A 20000-nucleotide genomic window follows, 5' to 3' on the forward strand; every position below is an offset into this window, starting at 1 on the left:
CACAAATGACTGATGATTGGTTGAAAGAAATTGATAATAAGAAGATTGTGGGAGCTGTACTTTTAGATTTCAATGCAGCCTTTGATATTATTGACCATAACCTATTGTTGAAAAAACAGATCTGTTATGGCTTTTAAACCTCTGCCATATCATGGATTCAGAGCTATCTATCTAATAGAACTCAAAATGTTTTCTTTAATGAAAGCTCCTCTAATGTCAAACATATAGAGTGTGGTGTACTGCAGGGAAGCTCTCTAGGCCCTCTACTCTTTTCTGTTTTTACCAATGACCTGCCACTGGCATTAAACAAAGCATGTGTGTCCATGTATGCTGATGATTCAACCATATACGCATCGGCAACCACAGCTAAGGAAGTCCCTGAAACCCTTAACAAAGAGTTGCAATCTGTTTTGGAATGGGTGGCCAGTAATAAACGGGTCTTAAACATCTCTAAAACTAAGAGCATTGTATTTGGTACAAATCATTCCCTAAATTCTAGACCTCAGCTGAATCTGGTAATGAATGGTGTGGCTGTTGAACAAGTTGAGGAGACTAAATGACTTGGCGTTACCTTAGATTAAACTGTCATGGTCAAAACATATATTTTTTTATTTATTTTTTATTTCACCTTTATTTAACCAGGTAGGCTAGTTGAGAACAAGTTCTCATTTGCAACTGCGACCTGGCCAAGATAAAGCATAGCAATTCGACACGTACAACAACACAGAGTTACACATGGAATAAACAAAACATACAGTCAATAATACAGTAGAACAAAAGAAAACAAAAAGTCTATATACAGTGAGTGCAAATGAGGTAAGTTAAGGCAATAAATAGGCCATGGTGTTGAAGTAATTACAATATAGCAATTAAACACTGGAATGGTAGATGTGCAGAAGATGAATGGGCAAGTAGAGATACTGGGGTGCAAAGGAGCAAGATAAATAAATAAATACAGTATGGGGATGAGGTAGATAGATGGGCTGTTTACAGATGGGCTATGTACACGTGCAGTGATCTGTGAGCTGCTCTGACAGCTGGTGCTTAAAGCTAGTGAGGGAGATATGAGCCTCCAGCGTCAGAGATTTTTGCAGTTCGTTCCAGTCATTGGCAGCAGAGAACTGGAAGGAAAGACGACCAAAGGAGGAATTGACTTTGGGGGTGACCAGTGAGATATACCTGCTGGAGCGCGTGCTACGAGTGGGTGCTGGGTAGTGTATGGGGCTTTGGTGACAAAACGGATGGCACTGTGATAGACTGCATCCAGTTTGTTGAGTACAGTGTTGGAGTCTATTTTATTCTAAGTCAGAGCTGTCCAGAGTAGTGATGCTGGACGGGCGAGCAGGTGCGTGCAGTGATCGATTGAATAGCATGCATTTAGTTTTACTTGCGTTTAAGAGCAGTTGGAGGCCACGGAAGGAGAGTTGTATGGCATTGAAGCTCGTCTGGAGGTTAGTTAACACAGTGTCCAAAGAGGGGCCAGAAGTATACAGAATGGTGTCGTCTGCGTAGAGGTGGATCAGAGAATCACCAGCAGCAAGAGCGACATCATTGATGTCTACAGAGAAGAGAGTCGGCCCGAGAATTGAACCCTGTGGCACACCCATAGAGACTGCCAGAGGTCCGGACAACAGGCCCTCCGATTTTACACACTGAACTCTATCAGAGAAGTAGTTGGTAAACCAGGCGAGGCAATCATTTGAGCAACCAAGGCTGTCGAGTCTGCCAATAAGAATGTGGTGATTGACAGAGTCGAAAGCCTTGGCCAGGTTGATGAATACGGCTGCACAGTAATGTCTCTTATCGATGGCGGTTATGATGTCGTTTAGGACCTTGAGTGTGGCTGAGGTGCACCCATGACCAGCTCTGAAACCAGATTGCATAGTGGAGAAGGTACAGTGGGATTCGAAATGGTCGGTAATCTGTTTGTTAACTTGGCTTTCGAAGACCTTAGAAAGACAGGGTAGGATAGATATAGGTATGTAGCAGTTTGGGTCTAGAGTGTCACCCCCTTTGAAGTGGGGAATGACCAGCTTTCCAATCTATGGGAATCTCAGACGATACGAAAGAGAGGTTGAACAGGCTAGTAATAGGGGTTGCAACAATTTCTGCAGATAATTTTAGAAAGAGAGGGTCCAGATTGTCTAGCCCGGCTGATTTGAATGGGTCCAGATTTTGCAGCTCTTTCAGAACATCAGCTATCTGAATTTGGGTGAAGGAGAAATGGTGGGGGCATTGGCGGGTTGCTGTGGAGGGTGCCGGACAGTTGACCATAAAGATGTGGAGAGGTCTGTCCTCAATAAAGAGATGCTCTGCTTTTTTGACACCACACTCCAAAAAGTCTTGCAGGCTCTAGTTGTCTTATCTTGATTCTTGTCCAGTCGTGTAGTCGAGTATTGCAAGGAAAGACCTAGTTAAGCTGCAGCTGGTCCAGAACAGAGCGGCACGTCTTGCTCTTCATTGTAGTCAGAGGGCTGATATAAATACTATGCATGCCAGTCTCTCTTGGCTAAGAGTTGAGGAGGGACTGACTGCATCACTGTGTTGAAATCCCAAATTGTTTGCATAGTCAACTTACACACAGCTCTGACACACACACTTACCCCACCAGACATGCCACCAGGGGTCTTTTAACAGTCCCCAAATCCAGAACAAATTCAAGAAAGCATACAATATTATTCAGAGCCATTATTGCATGGAACTCTGTTCCATCTCATATTGCTCAAATGAACAACAAACCTGGTTTAAAAAAAACAGATTAAGCAACACCTCACAGCACAATGCCTCTCCCATATTTGACCAAAATAGTTTGTGTCTATGTACTGATATTTAGAATACGTGTGCCTTTACAAAAAAATGTATGTAGTTCTGTCCATGAGCTGTTCTTGTCTATTAATGTTCTGTATTATGTCATGTTTCATGTTTTGTGTGGACCCCAGGAAGAGTAGCTGCTGCTTTTGCAACAGCTAATAGGGATCCTAATAAAATCCCAACAGCAAATACCAAGGAGTTTACCAACCAACCAACCCAGCTCTCCTCATAAGACCTCATAAGATCCAGGCATCAGCTCTCCTGAAAGTCTTTTTATCCTGACTCTGACATACACGCTCTGCATGCATTCCAAATGGCACCCTATTCCCTATACAGTATAGTGCACTACTTTTGAACAAAGCCCCATAGGGATAGGGTGCCATTCGGGACACACCCTATTTCTGACACGGCTGTGAGGAATGCCTTGGGTGACAGAGTTCACTAGGTCCTGGTCTCAGTGGAAAATGAAGAGCTAACACTTCTAATAGTTCATAATTACCCCCCATCAACTCCCCTCCTCCCCCCTCCTCCATCTTCATTTCACTGCTGTAGTAAGGGTCAGCTGGAGGTTGCCTTGAACCCTCTCTCTCTCAAGTCTCAATGCTTTCTCTCTCTCAAGTTTCAAATCTCAATGCGTTTTATTTTCTTCAGGAATGTGATTTATGCAGTTTTTCTCTTCCACCTAACAAAGGGAATCACAGCCAAGGCCTACGCTACAGATGCAGTCAAATGTATTGGCACCCTTGCACTTTACAATGGAGCGCAATGGATCAGAATTTTCTGTTTTCTCTTTCAAAACTGGTTGAATGACTTCTTTTTATCCTGTAGGACCTTGCAACTTAACACAGGTGAGATAAATTACACTTGCCGAGAATCACTTGCCTCCAAACAAATTAATTCGAATTTTGAATAATTTGTTCCAGGTTATTTTTGGCTTGGAAGTGAAAAATCTCAATTTCAGTTAATGTTTTTTTTTCGGTCCTGTACAGTTGTCAATCAAACAAATACAAGTTTGAACATCAATCGTTTTTTTCAATTTTAACTTATTTTAGAAGGAATAGTGAATCGTGCAGGGTGCCAATAGATTTGACCACATCTGTATACTTAAGCTTAAACCATCTTAAGTGAAGATTGTGTCTGAGGTAACAGTTTCATTCAGGCAGATAAATTAAGTCAGGATTCTGCCTGAGGTAAGAGTTTAATTCAGGCAGATCAGTTAAGTCAGGATTCTGCCTGAGGTAAGAGTTTCATTCAGGCAGATGAGTTAAGTCAGGATTCTGCCTGAGGTCACATTGATCCAGACTGGATCATTTTCCCTGACATAAGATTCCGTCCCAAAATGTAAATGTAAAATGCTGACTGTAGTTTTGCCTCTCCTCTTGTCTCTCCTCTTGTCTCTCCTCTTGTCTCTCCTCTTGTCTCTCTGACTGTAGGTTTGTCTCTCCTCTTGTCTCTCCTCTTGTCTCTCTGACTGTAGGTTTGTCTCTCCTCTTGTCTCTCCTCTTGTCTCTCTGACTGTAGGTTTGTCTCTCCTCTTGTCTCTCCTCTTGTCTCTCTGACTGTAGGTTTGTCTCTCCTCTTGTCTCTCCTCTTGTCTCTCTGACTGTAGGTTTGTCTCTCCTCTTGTCTCTCCTCTTGTCTCTCTGACTGTAGGTTTGTAATGGAGATGAATGATGAACAGGACCGGCCCTATGGATGCAGCACTCCTGGCTGCTCACAGGTCAGTGTTTGTGTGTGTGTGTGTGTGTGTGTGTGTGTGTGTGTGTGTGTGTGTGTGTGTGTGTGTGTGTGTGTGTGTGTGTGTGTGTGTGTGTGTGTGTGCGCGTGTGTGTGCGTACTTGTGCGTGTGTGTGACCGTGTACCTCTAGTAAAGAATCCCCTCACCACATGATGATTTGATATCTAATATCTGATTTCACCGTTATAAAGATTTTATAACTCATGCCATTTTATGAATTATTCCATAAATCAATGTGAGCATGCTAAGTTGACCTCTCTCTTCGCCCCATACAGCGGTTCCAAACAGAAGACCACCTGATGATCCACAGACACAAGCATGAGATGACCCTCAAGTTCTCCTCCATCAAGACTGATCCCCTCGCAGGTGACAATAACATTTATAGACAGCATAGAGAGGACATTAGCTTGTAATGGTGATTATTTCTATTCTGTTTAAACTGCGGTACGCCACTGCCTCCACTACCAAGGAATTTATTGTCCCCTGTTTTCACACTCTTTTCCCCTTTCTGTCTCAATGTCTGTCTCAATTTCTGTCTCAATTTCTCACCCTCTTTTTTTCTCTTTCTCTCTGTTCCTGTTTTACCCTTATTAACTCATTACCTAGAGTTCTTTATTTATGTTTCACTAATGTTCTCAGTCTGTCAGATTTTCTTAGTGTCTGATGGGTCACTCTGAACTTATGATAATATTTACTTTCCCTTCTGTCCTGTGGAATACGAGTCTCCTTATCAGCTTTATACCTCCGCCTCTCTCCTCCTTCCCTTCCCCATTCATGTTCATGCCCCCTTCACCTCTCTGACTGCCTATCTGTCACTCAAGCTTAGTGTTGTCTGGTTCAGGTGTGTCTACGTCCAGGCCTAGGAGAGACCAAAAAATGCTGCCCCCCCATAAAACTACAATAGTCCGAGTAAGCAAAATGATGTTGAAAAGACGTGTAAAATACATATTTTCCAGACATTGAAGTTAAGTTCAATTTAGTTTCTGGATGAAAGGTGAAAACCTTGAAAATGCGTCTTTCCGGACGTTGAAAAATACGTATTTTCTGGACATTTAAATTAGGTTCATTTTTGGTTCTGAATGAAAGTTTAAAATACTTATTTTCCGGATGTTGATTTGGGGCAAATCAAGGCTGGTCCAGACCGGACAAAATCTGAACCAAACATAGACATCTATGATTGGTTCAGATTTTGTCCGGAGGGGACCAAAAACAAATGTCGTCAATTTGCTACCACCTAATCCTGCCTAATGAGCGGGCCGGCAGTGGTGTGTGTGTCTGTGTGTGTATGAGCACTCGTATGCATGTCTGTGTGTGTGTGTGTGTGTGTGTGTGTGTGTGTGTGTGTGTGTGTGTGTGTGTGTGTGTGTGTGTGTGTGTGTGTGTGTGTGTGTGTGTGTGTGTGCGTGTGACCTCTCTTCAGTGGTTGATGAAAAAATTAGAGCACTGGTGGCCAAGGCTCAGCCTCAGAAATAAACACTCTCGATCCTCTCTGTCTGTTACCGCAGCAACTGCTGTCTGTCTGGGTTTCAACATCTCTGTTGACCTTTGACCCCAACAGTCGGGTTCTCTCCTGCAGGGGCCTGTAAACACTCAGTCCTCCTGGAGGAAATGTTCTGTCAAAACAAAGGATTGCTGAGTCTGTGACTCTTGACTGCTGACCTTGTGACCTTTCAACCCTGATAGTTTAGGCTACAATGGAGAGATGCAGTCGACCTGATCTTATCCCCTTCCCCAATCCTAACCTTAACCATTAGTGGGGAAGATGCAAAAGTGACCCAAGATCAGCGGCTAGGGACAGGCTACACAAAGCAGGTTGAACATAGTTGTAGTGATGTTGAAACCATGCTAGCTGTATGCTGCCGGAGATGCTGGTTCACATCTGTCCCTGCAGTCACCAAAACCTCTCTGTGCACTCTGATATAGGCTATAGTAATATCATGGTTGTTATGATATCTGTTTGATGCTTAATGTCTGTTTGCTCTCTCTGTGCTGTGTGTGATCAGACCAGACCCCAACGCCGACCCGTTTCCTGCGTAACTGTGAGGAGGTGGGTCTCTTCAATGAGATCGAACAGGAGTTCTGCCAGGCGCAGGAGGAGCAGAACAACAAACAGGTCAAATGCAAAAAATGACATTTCTCATGATTCTCAGACGTATACAGCAAGCGGAGGAAACTTGAACTACGAAATTGTCATTTATCATGACAATATATTCACTGTACTACCACTTTGAGCCAACACAGTAGACAGCATACTGATAGCATTGCATGCTAGGTTTCTAGGCTCTCGTATGAAAATAGCAAATGGAACAGACAAACAAAATAGGAGACCTTCACCAGGTTAGTAGGTATTTTGATTGACAGGTCTGGCAGGTATTTTGATTGACAGGTCTGGCAGGTAAGGATTTTGTCTGACAGGGAAGTATTTGAGTGACAGGTGAGTGTGAGGAAGAGTCAGACAGACAGACAGACAGACAGACAGACAGACAGACAGACAGACAGACAGACAGACAGACAGACAGACAGACAGACAGACAGACAGACTGGTTTATATGTTTGAGCAGGTAACAAACACCAGGCGATCACATTCTCGGCATGGTAAGCAGCCAGACAGACTGAAGCACAACGGACAGACACTCACTCACACACACACACACACACACACACACACACACACACACACACACACACACACACACACACACACACACACACACACACACACACACACTATGCCACAGACCCACCACACACACAATGCCACACACTCCAAGATGTAAAATTATATGTAGAAGTGTGTATTTATTCAAACAACAAAAACAGAATACATATTATAACTGGTCTCCTCTCCCTCTTCTCCGTCATCTAGACTCAGAATCTCCCTCAGAATGGATCATCATGTGCCAATCAGCCCCAGGCACAGCCCCACTCCCAACACCAACCACCGTCCCATTGTGGTATGAGGGGTCTAAGCTGCAGCATGGCTGGCCAACAAGCACTGCCCTCTGCCCAGTCCAACTCAGTCATCACCCAGGCCCCCTCCATGCTCACACACTCAGGGTAAATACACAGAGACAAAGATTGACACAAACACACACACAAACAAACACACACACACACACACACACACACACACACACACACACACACACACACACACACACACACACACACACACACACACACACACACACACACACACAAACAAACAAACAAACAAACAAACACACACACACACACACACAAACACACAGATTTTCTCTCTCATCTCTCCATCATTTTACTGCCGCCTGCTTCCTCTCTCTCTGTCTCTGCCTCTTTCCCTCTCTCTCTCTCTCTCTCTCTCTCTCTCTGTCTCTCTGTTCTCTCTCCCTCCCTCCCTCCCTCCCTGTACCTCTCTCCCCCTCTGCTGTGTAACCATAACTTGTTCTGTCTGTAGCAGGCTGTCATTCCCCAGACAGTCTCATTTATTAGGCCTTAATGAATTAGAGAGAGAGAGAGAGGTGGAGAGAGAGATGAGAGAGAGATGAGAGAGAGATGAGAGAGAGGTGAGAGAGAGGAAGGTGGTGTGGGTTACATGGCTGTGGTTATCACACGGCAGAACAGGGAGATTAGGCACGGCTCTGTCTTTCCTCTCAACTCCAGACATCTGGTCCTGCTTTCTAAAACCTGTCACACATTCAGTTACTAACTAAATAAAGGTTCAATTAAAAATGAAAACATTTAAATAAGTGTACTAACTAGAGATAAAGGTAGCTACATGTATCTGTTGTGTGTGAGGAAGAAAGTTGAGTTGTCTAGTCATTCCATGTGCTGTTATTGATACCATATAACAAACCTTTATGAACTCTTACGTCACTCCTCTGGCCAATCGGTGACATTCAATTCAGAATCTACATTTCAGATCTTATAGACACTGCTGTTAGAGGTCTATTTCAGATCTTATAGACACTGCTGTTAGAGGTCTATTTCAGATCTTATAGACACTGCTGTTAGAGGTCTATTTCAGATCTTATAGACACTGCTGTTAGAGGTCTATTCCAGATCTTATAGACACTGCTGTTAGAGGTCTATTTCAGATCTTATAGACACTGCTGCTGGAGGTCTATTTCAGATCTTATAGACACTGCTGCTGGAGGTCTATTTCAGATCTTATAGACACTGCTGCTAGAGGTCTATTTCAGATCTTATAGACACTGCTGCTAGAGGTCTATTTCAGATCCTGTAGACACTGCTGCTAGAGGTCTATTTCAGATCTTATAGACACTGCTGCTAGAGGTCTATTTCAGATCTTATAGACACTGCTGTTAGAGGTCTATTTCAGATCTTATAGACACTGCTGCTAGAGGTCTATTTCAGATCTTATAGACACTGCTGCTAGAGGTCTATTCCAGATCTTATAGACACTGCTGCTAGAGGTCTATTTCAGATCTTATAGACACTGCTGCTAGAGGTCTATTTCAGATCTTATACACACTGCTGTTAGAGGTCTATTTCAGATCTTATAGACACTGCTGCTAGAGGTCTATTTCAGATCTTATAGACACTGCTGCTAGAGGTCTATTTCAGATCTTATAGACACTGCTGCTAGAGGTCTATTTCAGATCTTATAGACACTGCTGCTAGAGGTCTATTTCAGATCTTATAGACACTGCTGCTAGAGGTCTATTTCAGATCTTATAGACACTGCTGCTAGAGGTCTATTTCAGATCTTATAGACACTGCTGCTAGAGGTCTATTTCAGATCTTATAGACACTGCTGCTAGAGGTCTATTTCAGATCCTGTAGACACTGCTGTTAGAGGTCTATTTCAGATCTTATAGACACTGCTGTTAGAGGTCTATTCCCTTTGGTCTGGGCTCATACACGTTTAGAAAAAAAGTGCTATCTATAACCTAAAAGGCTTTGAAGAACTCTTGTTGGTTCCAGGTAGAACCGTTTTGGGTTTCCACAGAGAGTTCTATATGGAACCCCAAAATGGATTTATATGGAACCAAAAAGGGTTATACTAGTACACTACAGTTGATTACAGCATAGTACAGTACAGTTAAGTAGTACAGTCTAGTTGATTACAGCATAGTACACTACAGTTGATTACAGCATAGTACAGTACAGTTAAGTAGTACAGTCTAGTTGATTACAGCATAGTACAGTACAGTTGAGTAGTACACTACAGTTGAATACAGAAGAGTACACTACAGTTGATTACAGCATAGTACAGTACAATTGAGTAGTACACTACAGTTGATTACAGCATAGTACAGTACAGTTGATTACAGCATAGTACAGTACAATTGAGTAGTACAGTACAGTTGATTACAGCATAGTACAGTACAGTTGATTACAGCATAGTACAGTACAGTTAAGTAGTACAGTCTAGTTGATTACAGCATAGTACAGTACAGTTGATTACAGCATAGTACACTACAGTTGAGTAGTACAGTAGAGTTGATTACAGCATAGTACACTACAGTTGATTACAGCATAGTACACTACAGTTGAGTAGTACAGTACAGTTGATTACAGCATAGTACACTACAGTTGATTACAGCATAGTACACTACAGTTGAGTAGTACACTACAGTTGATTACAGCATAGTACAGTACAGTTGATTACAGCATAGTACACTACAGTTGAGTAGTACAGTACAGTTGATTACAGCATAGTACACTACAGTTGAGTAGTACAGTCTAGTTGATTACAGCATAGTACAGTACAGTTGATTACAGCATAGTACAGTACAGTTGATTACAGCATAGTACACTACAGTTGAGTAATACTCTACAGTTGATTACAGCATAGTACACTACAGTTGAGTAGTACTCTACAGTTGATTACAGCATAGTACACTACAGTTGAGTAGTACAGTACAGTTGATTACAGCATAGTACTGCCTAGTAGAGTACATTGAGTAAGGAAGGGAAGGGACCATGTCACATGGCCTGTTGAAGTCAGACAACGTGTTCCTCTGTAGCTCAGGCCAAGCTCGCTGTAGTGATGATGTGATCCGTGTTGGATTCCGTGGATCCGACTGTTCCTCCCTGTGTTTACCACTGGTTTCCATGATGACTGAGTGTCTGGCTGTTGGCCCAGGTGGACTGTTGTGGTTACGTTAGGAGGCGTGGTATGGTTTCCGTCCCTTTACATTTTTGGGGGGTATGTTTAATTCGTTGCTTGCTACAGAGTCAGTGGTAACATCACCAATGATGACTTCAGCGTAGCGAGGGAGGCCCACGCAGTCTGATTGGCTGAGGGCCAAAACCATGACATCATCACATCGCAACCTGGCCTCTTCTGTGGTGCATGTCTCTCCTTACGCTCAATCTATTACCTTCCCCCTCTCTTTTCTTTCCCTCTCTCTTTTCCTTCCCCCTCTCTATTCTTTCCCCCTCTCTTTTCTTTCCCCCTCTCTATTCTTTCCCCCTCTCTTTTCTTTCCCCCTCTCTTTTCTTTCCCCCTCTCTTTTCTTTCCCCCTCTCTTTTCTTTCCCCCTCTCTTTCTTTCCCCCTCTCTTATCTTTCCCCCTCTCTTTTCTTTCCCCCTCTCTTTTCTTTTCCCCTCTCTTTTCTTTCCCCCTCTCTTTTCTTTCCCCCTCTCTTTTCTTTCCTCCTCTCTTTTCTTTCCTCCTCTCTTTTCTTTCCCCCTCTCATTTCTTTCCCCCTCTCTTTTCTTTCCCCCTCTCTTTTCTTTCCCCCTCTCTTTTCTTTCCCCCTCTCTTTTCTTTCCCCCTCTCTATTCTTTCCCCCTCTCTTTTCTTTCCCCCTCTCTTTTCTTTCCTCCTCTCTTTTCTTTCCCCCTCTCTTTTCTTTCCCCCTCTCTTTTCTTTCCCCCTCTCTATTCTTTCCCCCTCTCTTTTCCCACCCCCTCTCTTTTCTTTCCCCCTCTCTTTTCTTTCCCCCTCTCTATTCTTTCCCCCTCTCTTTTCTTTCCCCCTCTCTTTTCCTTCCCCCTCTCTTTTCTTTCCTCCTCTCTTTTCTTTCCCCCTCTCTTTTCTTTCCCCCTCTCTTTTCTTTCCCCCTCTCTTTTCTTTCCCCCTCTCTTTCTTTCCTCCTCTCTTTTCTTTCCCCCTCTCTTTCTTTCCCCCTCTCTTTCTTTCCCCCTCTTTTCTTTCCCCCTCTCTTTTCTTTCCCCCTCTCTTTTCTTTCCCCCTATCTTTTCTTTCCCCCTCTCTTTTCTTTCCTCCTCTCTTTTCTTTCCCCTCTCTTTTCTTTCCTCCTCTCTTTCCCCCTCTCTTTTCTTTCCCCCTCTCTTTTCTTTCCTCCTCTCTTTTCTTTTCCCCTCTCTATTCTTTCCCCCTCTCTTATCTTTCCCCCTCTCTTTTCTTTCCCTCCTCTCTTTTCTTTCCCCCTCTCTATTCTTTCCCCCTCTCTTATCTTTCCCCCTCTCTTTTCTTTCCCCTCTCTATTCTTTCCCCCTCTCTTTTCTTTCCTCCTCTCTTTTCTTTCCCCCTCTCTTTTCTTTCCCCCTCTCTTTTCTTTCCCCCTCTCTTTTCTTTCCCCCTCTCTTTCTTTCCCCCTCTCTTTTCTTTCCCCCTCTCTATTCTTTCCCCCTCTCTTTTCTTTCCCCCTCTCTATTCTTTCCCCCTCTCTATTCTTTCCCCCTCTCTATTCTTTCCCCCTCTCTATTCTTTCCCCCTCTCTATTCTTTCCCCCTCTCTATTCTTTCCCCCTCTCTTTTCTTTCCCCCTCTCTATTCTTTCCCCCTCTCTTTTCTTTCCCCCTCTCTATTCTTTCCCCCTCTCTTTTCTTTCCCCCTCTCTATTCTTTCCCCCTCTCTTTTTCTTTCCTCCTCTCTTTTTCTTTCCTCCTCTCTTTTCTTTCCCCCTCTCTTTTCTTTCCCCCTCTCTTTTCTTTCCCCCTCTCTTTTCTTTCCCCCTCTCTTTTCTTTCCCCCTCTCTATTCTTTCCCCCTCTCTTTTCTTTCCCCCTCTCTTTCTTTCCTCCTCTCTTTTCTTTCCCCCTCTCTTTTCTTTCCCCCTCTCTTTTCTTTCCCCCTCTCTATTCTTTCCCCCTCTCTTTTCCCCACCCCCTCTCTTTTCTTTCCCCCTCTCTTTTCTTTTCCCCTCTCTTTTCTTCCCCCTCTCTTTTCTTTCCCCCTCTCTTTTCCTTCCCCCTCTCTTTTCTTTCCTCCTCTCTTTTCTTTCCCCCTCTCTTTTCTTTCCCCCTCTCTTTTCTTTCCCCCTCTCTTTTCTTTCCCCCTCTCTTTTCTTTCCTCCTCTCTTTTCTTTCCCCCTCTCTTTTCTTTCCCCCTCTCTTTTCTTTCCCCCTCTCTTTCTTTTCCCCTCTCTTTTCTTTCCCCCTCTCTTTTCTTTCCCCCTCTCTTTTCTTTCCTCCTCTCTTTTCTTTCCCCCTCTCTTTTCTTTCCTCCTCTCTTTCCCCCCTCTCTTTCTTTCCCCCTCTCTTTTCTTTCCTCCTCTCTTTCTTTCCCCCTCTCTATTCTTTCCCCCTCTCTTATCTTTCCCCCTCTCTTTTCTTTCCTCCTCTCTTTTCTTTCCCCCTCTCTATTCTTTCCCCCTCTCTTATCTTTCCCCCTCTCTTTTCTTTCCCCCTCTCTATTCTTTCCCCCTCTCTTTTCTTTCCTCCTCTCTTTTCTTTCCTCCTCTCTTTTCTTTCCCCCTCTCTTATCTTTCCCCCTCTCTTTTCTTTCCTCTTCTCTTTTCTTTCCCCCTCTCTTTTCTTTCCTCCTCTCTTTCCCCCTCTCTATTCTTTCCCCCTCTCTTTTCTTTCCTCCTCTCTTTTCTTTCCCCCTCTCTTTTCTTTCCTCCTCTCTTTCCCCCTCTCTATTCTTTCCCCCTCTCTTTTCTTTCCTCCTCTCTTTTCTTTCCTCTTCTCTTTTCTTTCCCCCTCTCTTTTCTTTCCCCCTCTCTTTCCCCCTCTCTATTCTTTCCCCCTCTCTTTTCTTTCCTCCTCTCTTTTCTTTCCTCCTCTCTTTTCTTTCCCCCTCTCTTTTCTTTCCCCCTCTCTTTCCCCCTCTCTTTTCTTTCCCCCTCTCTTTTCTTTCCCCCTCTCTATTCTTTCCCCCTCTCTTATCTCACCATACTTTCCATCTCTTTCTTAGCTCTCATTGAATGTTCTTCCTTTAATTCTCAATCTCTTTCTCCTCTCAGTCTCTCTATAATCCCCTCTGTCTATCACTCTCCCCCATTTCGCTCTCTTTATTCGGTCCCTGACCTGAGACCAGTGTAGAAGCTTGTTACTGAGGTTCACTGATATCTGACTCCTATTTCTCCTGATCTCAGACCAGTCCCTGGGCCCCTCTCCTCCCTACTGCACCTGAGGAACAACAGACAGAGACAGCCCCTGGCTGCCTCCATGGCTGGCACCCTGCCAGACCCAGCCATGCAGGGCGCATCTGCCCAGCACATGTCTGTGAGTACATACAACTTTACTTACACTGTCCTTCTTTTCCATAATGGGCCTATAGCCTTGCTTGAGAAATACCTATTGCTTGTTAGATTGGTATTACCACGTCCTAATATTACATTGTTATTATCTAATAATTGAAGAATACCCCGTTTGGAGTTTGAAACGTTGTCCTTTTCTCACACTTTCTCAAACTTTGGGCCTACCATGTTTTGAATTTATGCTTTTCTCTTTGATCCAGAACCTGAGAAAAGTTTTTCATGGATGTGCGCTTTTCACCCTTTAACATTATTATCTTGTAATTACCTCCTTGTTTCTTCGGATCTGATTGAAACGGGCGAGCATTTACCGGCTGCACATATTTCAATAGATGTTTCCAAGGTTGAATTGTGTAGAAATAAGTAATTGTTTTTTGTTACTCAGATGGAAAGACAGATGTCTATGGGATCCAGTATGATGAGCATCCAAGGTCCACTCCACAACACTTCCTGCTCTTCACCTCAGGTACCGACCAATCAGAATACCTTTTCATGGCACCCACCAATCAGAAGGCTCTTTCATGTTTCATATAATGTTCATGTTTCAACATGGGTCTCTATGGTGACAGAGATTAGAGGAGCTCTCTCTCTCTCTCTGTGGGAAACCATTCACCCTCTGGCTCTGTCTCTCTCTCTCTGTCTCTCTCTCTGTCTCTGTCTCTCTCTCTGTCTCTGTCTCTCTCTCTCTCTCTTTCTCTCTCTCTCTCTCTCTCTGTGGGAAACCATTCACCCTCTGGCTCTGTCTCTGTCTCTCTCTCTCTCTCTCTCTCTCTGTCTCTCTCTCTGTCTCTGTCTCTCCTCTCTCTCTCTCTCTCTCTCTCTCTCTCTCTCTCTCTCTCTCTCAATTCAATTCAATTCAATTTCAATGTCAATTTAAGGGCTTTATTGGCATGGGAAACATATGTTAACATTGCCAAAGCAAGTGAAGTAGATAATAAACAAAAGTGAAATAAACAATAAAAATGAACATTAAACATTACACTCACAGAAGTTCCAAAAGAATAAAGACATATCAAATGTCATATTATGTGCAAAAAGTTAAAGTACAAACGGGAAAATAAATAACAGAAATAAACATCTTCACTGGTTGCCCTTTTCTTGTGGCAACAGGTCACACATCTTGCTGCTGTGATGCACACTGTGGTGTTTCACCCAGTAGATATGGGAGTTTATCAAAATTGGGTTTATCTCTCGCTCTCTCTGTGGGGCCCCATTCTCTCTCTCTCTCTCTCTCTCTCTCTCTTTCTGGGGCCCCATTCACCCTCTGGCTAATCTCATTCCTCCCAGGCTGGAAGAGAGAGGAAAGGCAGTGTAACTCTACACCTTTACACACACTAGCCCCGACCAGAGAAAATCACACTTTACATGTTCTCCCTTTATCCCTCTAATTCACTCAAAGGTTCTCTCATTGTCACATACTCTTTCTCTCTCCATTTTACTTGACCTTTCTTTCTCACTAGTTCACCTTTTCTTTGTTTTTAAAGGCTATCGTGGACAATTTGGTCCAAGTCAAATCCAATATTATGCCTTAAACACACACACGCACAACACACACGCACAACACACACACACAAAACACTTCTGCAATTTTATCAAGCATCAGATTCTCCAAGACACACCCCAGCCACACACACGCACAACACACACACACAACACACACACACAACACACACACACAACACACACACACAACACACACACACAGGAAATAACCTGATGTGCTCACGCTGTGCTTGGGGACCATATGGGATCATTTTTCGGAGCTACATAGATCTGTGGTTAACATCTGACCCACAGCCGGGGTTGGCTGGTCTTCGTGCTGTAACCTCTCCTCTGACTAGCAGCTCTCTCTATGGACTCGGATCTATACCTGTTTTCAATTCAGGAATTTCGCTTGTTTTGGAATCATGGAATAATGACTTGAATGACTTCAAATATACAGAATCGTGTTCTGTTGCTGTCCAATGGCTCAGCAAATTAGACAATGAAGACTTGTGGCTTAGTCATTGTAAGGTTGGCTCTGTTCTAGACTCCAACAAGTGTTCTAGTTAAATAGTGAAGCCTTCAGCGAGGGAAAGAGAGTTGACAGTATGTATTCTCCAAGTGGCACCTTACTCAATGTACAGTATAGTGAGAGCACTATGGGCCCTGGTCAAAAGTAGTGCACTACAAACACATTCTATGTGTGGAACAGCGATGGATATCTGTTTGACTCTGTCACATGAGGTAGAGTACAGTACGGCATGCTTTCAGGGTGATCAGCCAGACAGAAATATGGACCTGTAATGCACCAGTACAGAACTGTGACAGAATCATAGAGTTCACAGTGTTACAGGGTTTCTATGTAGTAAACAGAACTACAGTACTCCTACACTGTCGCTGTCGAGTGTGTGTGTGTGTGTGTGTGTGTGTGTGTGTGTGTGTGTGTGTGTGTGTGTGTGTGTGTGTGTGTGTGTGTGTGTGTGTGTGTGTGTGTGAGAGAGAGAGAGAAAAAGAGAGAGAAAAAGAGAGTGAGGAAAGAGGAAAGAGAGAGCGAGAGAGGAAAGAGGGGGTGTCTGTGAGAGAGAGAGAGAGAGAGAGAGAGAGCGAGAGTGTCTGTGAGAGAGAGAGCGTCTGTGAGAGAGAGAGAGGGAGAGAGAAAGAAAGAGAGGAAAGAGAGGGGGAAAAGAGAGAGTGTCTGTCAGACAGAAAGAGATAGACCGTGTCTGTGTGGTTGGCTGGTAGAACTGGCACAGACAGCTACATGACCTCATTGCTGGCAGTGGCACTCTCTAAAGCCCTGTTTATACCTGGTTCTACAGTAACATGCATCCTTTGTCTTGATCTTGTCCACATTCTGATTGCGCCTACATTTTTAGACAGCTGTAGACGATTAAAAGACACATTGTGATCTGATTGTGATCAGATCTTCCTGACCACCTCAGGAAGTAGTCAGGCACAGATTGTGTCTGGATATCTTAAAAGTGTAAATCATCATTATCCCGCCTTCTAAAATGATTGAGAGGTGGCACCATTAACTTATGGCATCAATGTGTCTTAAAATAAATAAATATTACTCTGAAAGACTAATATGTGGACACAAGACTAATATGGGCACAATCAGAATGTAGACAAGATCAGAACAAGGGACGCATGTTAGCACCATGTATAAACTAGGCTTAAATGTCCTCCCTTTTTTTCATTGGTGATTGGAGCGGAAAAAATAAACTACTTCTCTTAAAGAAATATTGCATAACCGAGAGTGATAGTAATGTTGGGAGTGCGGTGATGTCATGCCCCAGAAACACTCTCTGTTTGTGTCCCAAATGGCACCATATTCCTTACAATGGCACTACTTTTGACCAGAGCCTGTAGGGAATAGGGAGCCATTTGGGATGCAGCCTTTGCCTTGCTGAGTGTGAGAGAACGGAGAAATCACTGCTAGAGCTGTGCAGTGTTGGCAATGTGTTAGCGGAGTTCTCATATAGCTCACCTATTATTTATATTCTATCACAAGTCATGTACAAGTCATATGCAGTACTATGAGGTGATATGCAAGTGATACACAGTTCAGTCAGTCGTATTCCTTTGTTCAGTTCAGTCAGTCGTATTCCTTTACTCAGTTCAGTCAGTCGTATTCCTTTACTCAGTTCAGTCAGTCGTATTCCTTTGTTCAGTTCAGTCAGTCGTATTCCTTTGTTCAGTTCAGTCAGTCGTATTCCTTTACTCAGTTCAGTCAGTCGTATTCCTTTACTCAGTTCAGTTCAGTCAGTCGTATTCCTTTACTCAGTTCAGTCAGTCGTATTCATTTGTTCAGTTCAGTCAGTCGTATTCCTTTACTCAGTTCAGTCAGTCGTATTCCTTTGTTCAGTTCAGTCAGTCGTATTCCTTTGTTCAGTTCAGTCAGTCGTATTAATTTGTTCAGTTCAGTCAGTCGTATTCCTTTACTCAGTTCAGTCAGTCGTATTAATTTGTTCAGTTCAGTCAGTCGTATTCCTTTACTCAGTTCAGTCAGTCGTATTCATTTGTTCAGTTCAGTCAGTCGTATTCCTTTACTCAGTTCAGTCAGTCGTATTCCTTTACTGAGTTCAGTCAGTCGTATTCCTTTACTCAGTTCAGTCAGTCAGTCGTATTCCTTTACTCAGTTCAGTTCAGTCAGTCGTATTCCTTTACTCAGTTCAGTTCAGTCAGTCGTATTCCTTTGCTCAGTTCAGTCAGTCGTATTCCTTTACTCAGTTCAGTTCAGTCAGTCGTATTCCTTTACTCAGTTCAGTTCAGTCAGTCGTATTCCTTTGTTCAGTTCAGTCAGTCGTATTCCTTTACTCAGTTCAGTTCAGTCAGTCGTATTCCTTTGTTCAGTTCAGTCAGTCGTATTCCTTTACTCAGTTCAGTCAGTCGTATTCCTTTACTCAGTTCAGTCAGTCGTATTCCTTTGTTCAGTTCAGTCAGTCGTATTCCTTTGTTCAGTTCAGTCAGTCGTATTCCTTTACTCAGTTCAGTCAGTCGTATTCCTTTGTTCAGTTCAGTCAGTCGTATTCCTTTACTCAGTTCAGTCAGTCGTATTCCTTTACTCAGTTCAGTCAGTCGTATTCCTTTGTTCAGTTCAGTCAGTCGTATTCCTTTACTCAGTTCAGTCAGTCGTATTCCTTTACTCAGTTCAGTCAGTCGTATTCCTTTACTCAGTTCAGTCAGTCGTATTCCTTTGTTCAGTTCAGTCAGTCGTATTCCTTTACTCAGTTCAGTCAGTCGTATTCCTTTGTTCAGTTCAGTCAGTCGTATTCCTTTGTTCAGTTCAGTCAGTCGTATTCCTTTGCTCAGTTCAGTTCAGTCAGTCGTATTCCTTTACTCAGTTCAGTCAGTCGTATTCCTTTACTCAGTTCAGTCAGTCGTATTCCTTTACTCAGTTCAGTCAGTCGTATTCCTTTACTCAGTTCAGTCAGTCGTATTCCTTTGTTCAGTTCAGTCAGTCGTATTCCTTTGTTCAGTTCAGTCAGTCGTATTCCTTTACTCAGTTCAGTCAGTCGTATTCCTTTACTCAGTTCAGTCAGTCGTATTCCTTTACTCAGTTCAGTCAGTCGTATTCCTTTACTCAGTTCAGTTCAGTCAGTCGTATTCCTTTACTCAGTTCAGTCAGTCGTATTCCTTTGTTCAGTTCAGTCAGTCGTATTCCTTTACTCAGTTCAGTTCAGTCAGTCGTATTCCTTTACTCAGTTCAGTCAGTCGTATTAATTTGTTCAGTTCAGTCAGTCGTATTCCTTAGTTCAGTTCAGTCAGTCGTATTCCTTTACTCAGTTCAGTCAGTCGTATTCCTTTACTCAGTTCAGTCAGTCGTATTCCTTTACTCAGTTCAGTCAGTCGTATTCCTTAGTTCAGTTCAGTCAGTCGTATTCCTTTACTCAGTTCAGTCAGTCGTATTCCTTTACTCAGTTCAGTCAGTCGTATTCATTTACTCAGTTCAGTTCAGTCGTATTCCTTTGTTCAGTTCAGTCAGTCGTATTCCTTTACTCAGTTCAGTCAGTCGTATTCATTTACTCAGTTCAGTCAGTCGTATTCCTTTACTCAGTTCAGTCAGTCGTATTCCTTTACTCAGTTCAGTCAGTCGTATTCCTTTACTCAGTTCAGTTGTGATATGTTTGATGGAAATACTTTAAGGCCTTTAAACACCAAGTCCGTTCTTTCGAACAAGTCCGGATTTTGGACAAAAATAAAATCACATCGGAGTTCGTAAAAAAGGGCCTTTTCGACATCAGTTTAATTATAATTTGACGTTAATTATAATTTGACGTTAATTGTAATTTGACATTAATTGTAATTTAACATTAATTGTAATTTGATGGTATTAAGTTTTGACGACCTTTCTATTCCTCAGAGGGCTAAAACTATGGGTCACCCCCACCAACACCATCATCAACACCAACACCCTGGAGCTGTCGCCAACAGCAACATGGATCCCACCATAGGTCACATGATGGAGATGATGTTACCGCGGCAACGACACACTCACCTGCAGCAGCAGCCTCATCAGCACCTGCAGCAGGCTCCGCCCATCTCCTACCAGCAGCACTGCCACGCCTC

The 20000-nt window shown here is 43.2% G+C and overlaps 1 protein-coding gene across 2 annotated transcripts in view; it reads left to right on the forward strand.

Moving 5' to 3' along the window:
• Positions 1–20000, forward strand: part of LOC115175467 (cyclic AMP-responsive element-binding protein 5-like) — a 30617-nt gene that overhangs the window by 4583 nt on the left and 6034 nt on the right. The window contains exons 2-8 of one of the 2 annotated variants that reach the window (XM_029734703.1): positions 4465–4531; positions 4825–4915; positions 6553–6662; positions 7416–7606; positions 13785–13914; positions 14332–14412; positions 19795–20000. The exon at positions 19795–20000 is cut by the window's right edge and continues 151 nt beyond it. In XM_029734703.1, the coding sequence (XP_029590563.1) occupies positions 4472–4531; positions 4825–4915; positions 6553–6662; positions 7416–7606; positions 13785–13914; positions 14332–14412; positions 19795–20000 (869 nt within the window). In that variant the 5' untranslated portion in view covers positions 4465–4471. Of the gene's footprint in view, positions 1–4420; positions 4532–4824; positions 4916–6552; positions 6663–7415; positions 7607–13784; positions 13915–14331; positions 14413–19794 lie in introns of both variants that reach the window. The other variant, XM_029734704.1, reaches the window with a different exon arrangement.

This window comes from Salmo trutta, chromosome 36 (genome assembly GCF_901001165.1).
Source record: "Salmo trutta chromosome 36, fSalTru1.1, whole genome shotgun sequence".
NCBI classification, from domain to species: Eukaryota; Metazoa; Chordata; class Actinopteri; order Salmoniformes; family Salmonidae; genus Salmo; species Salmo trutta.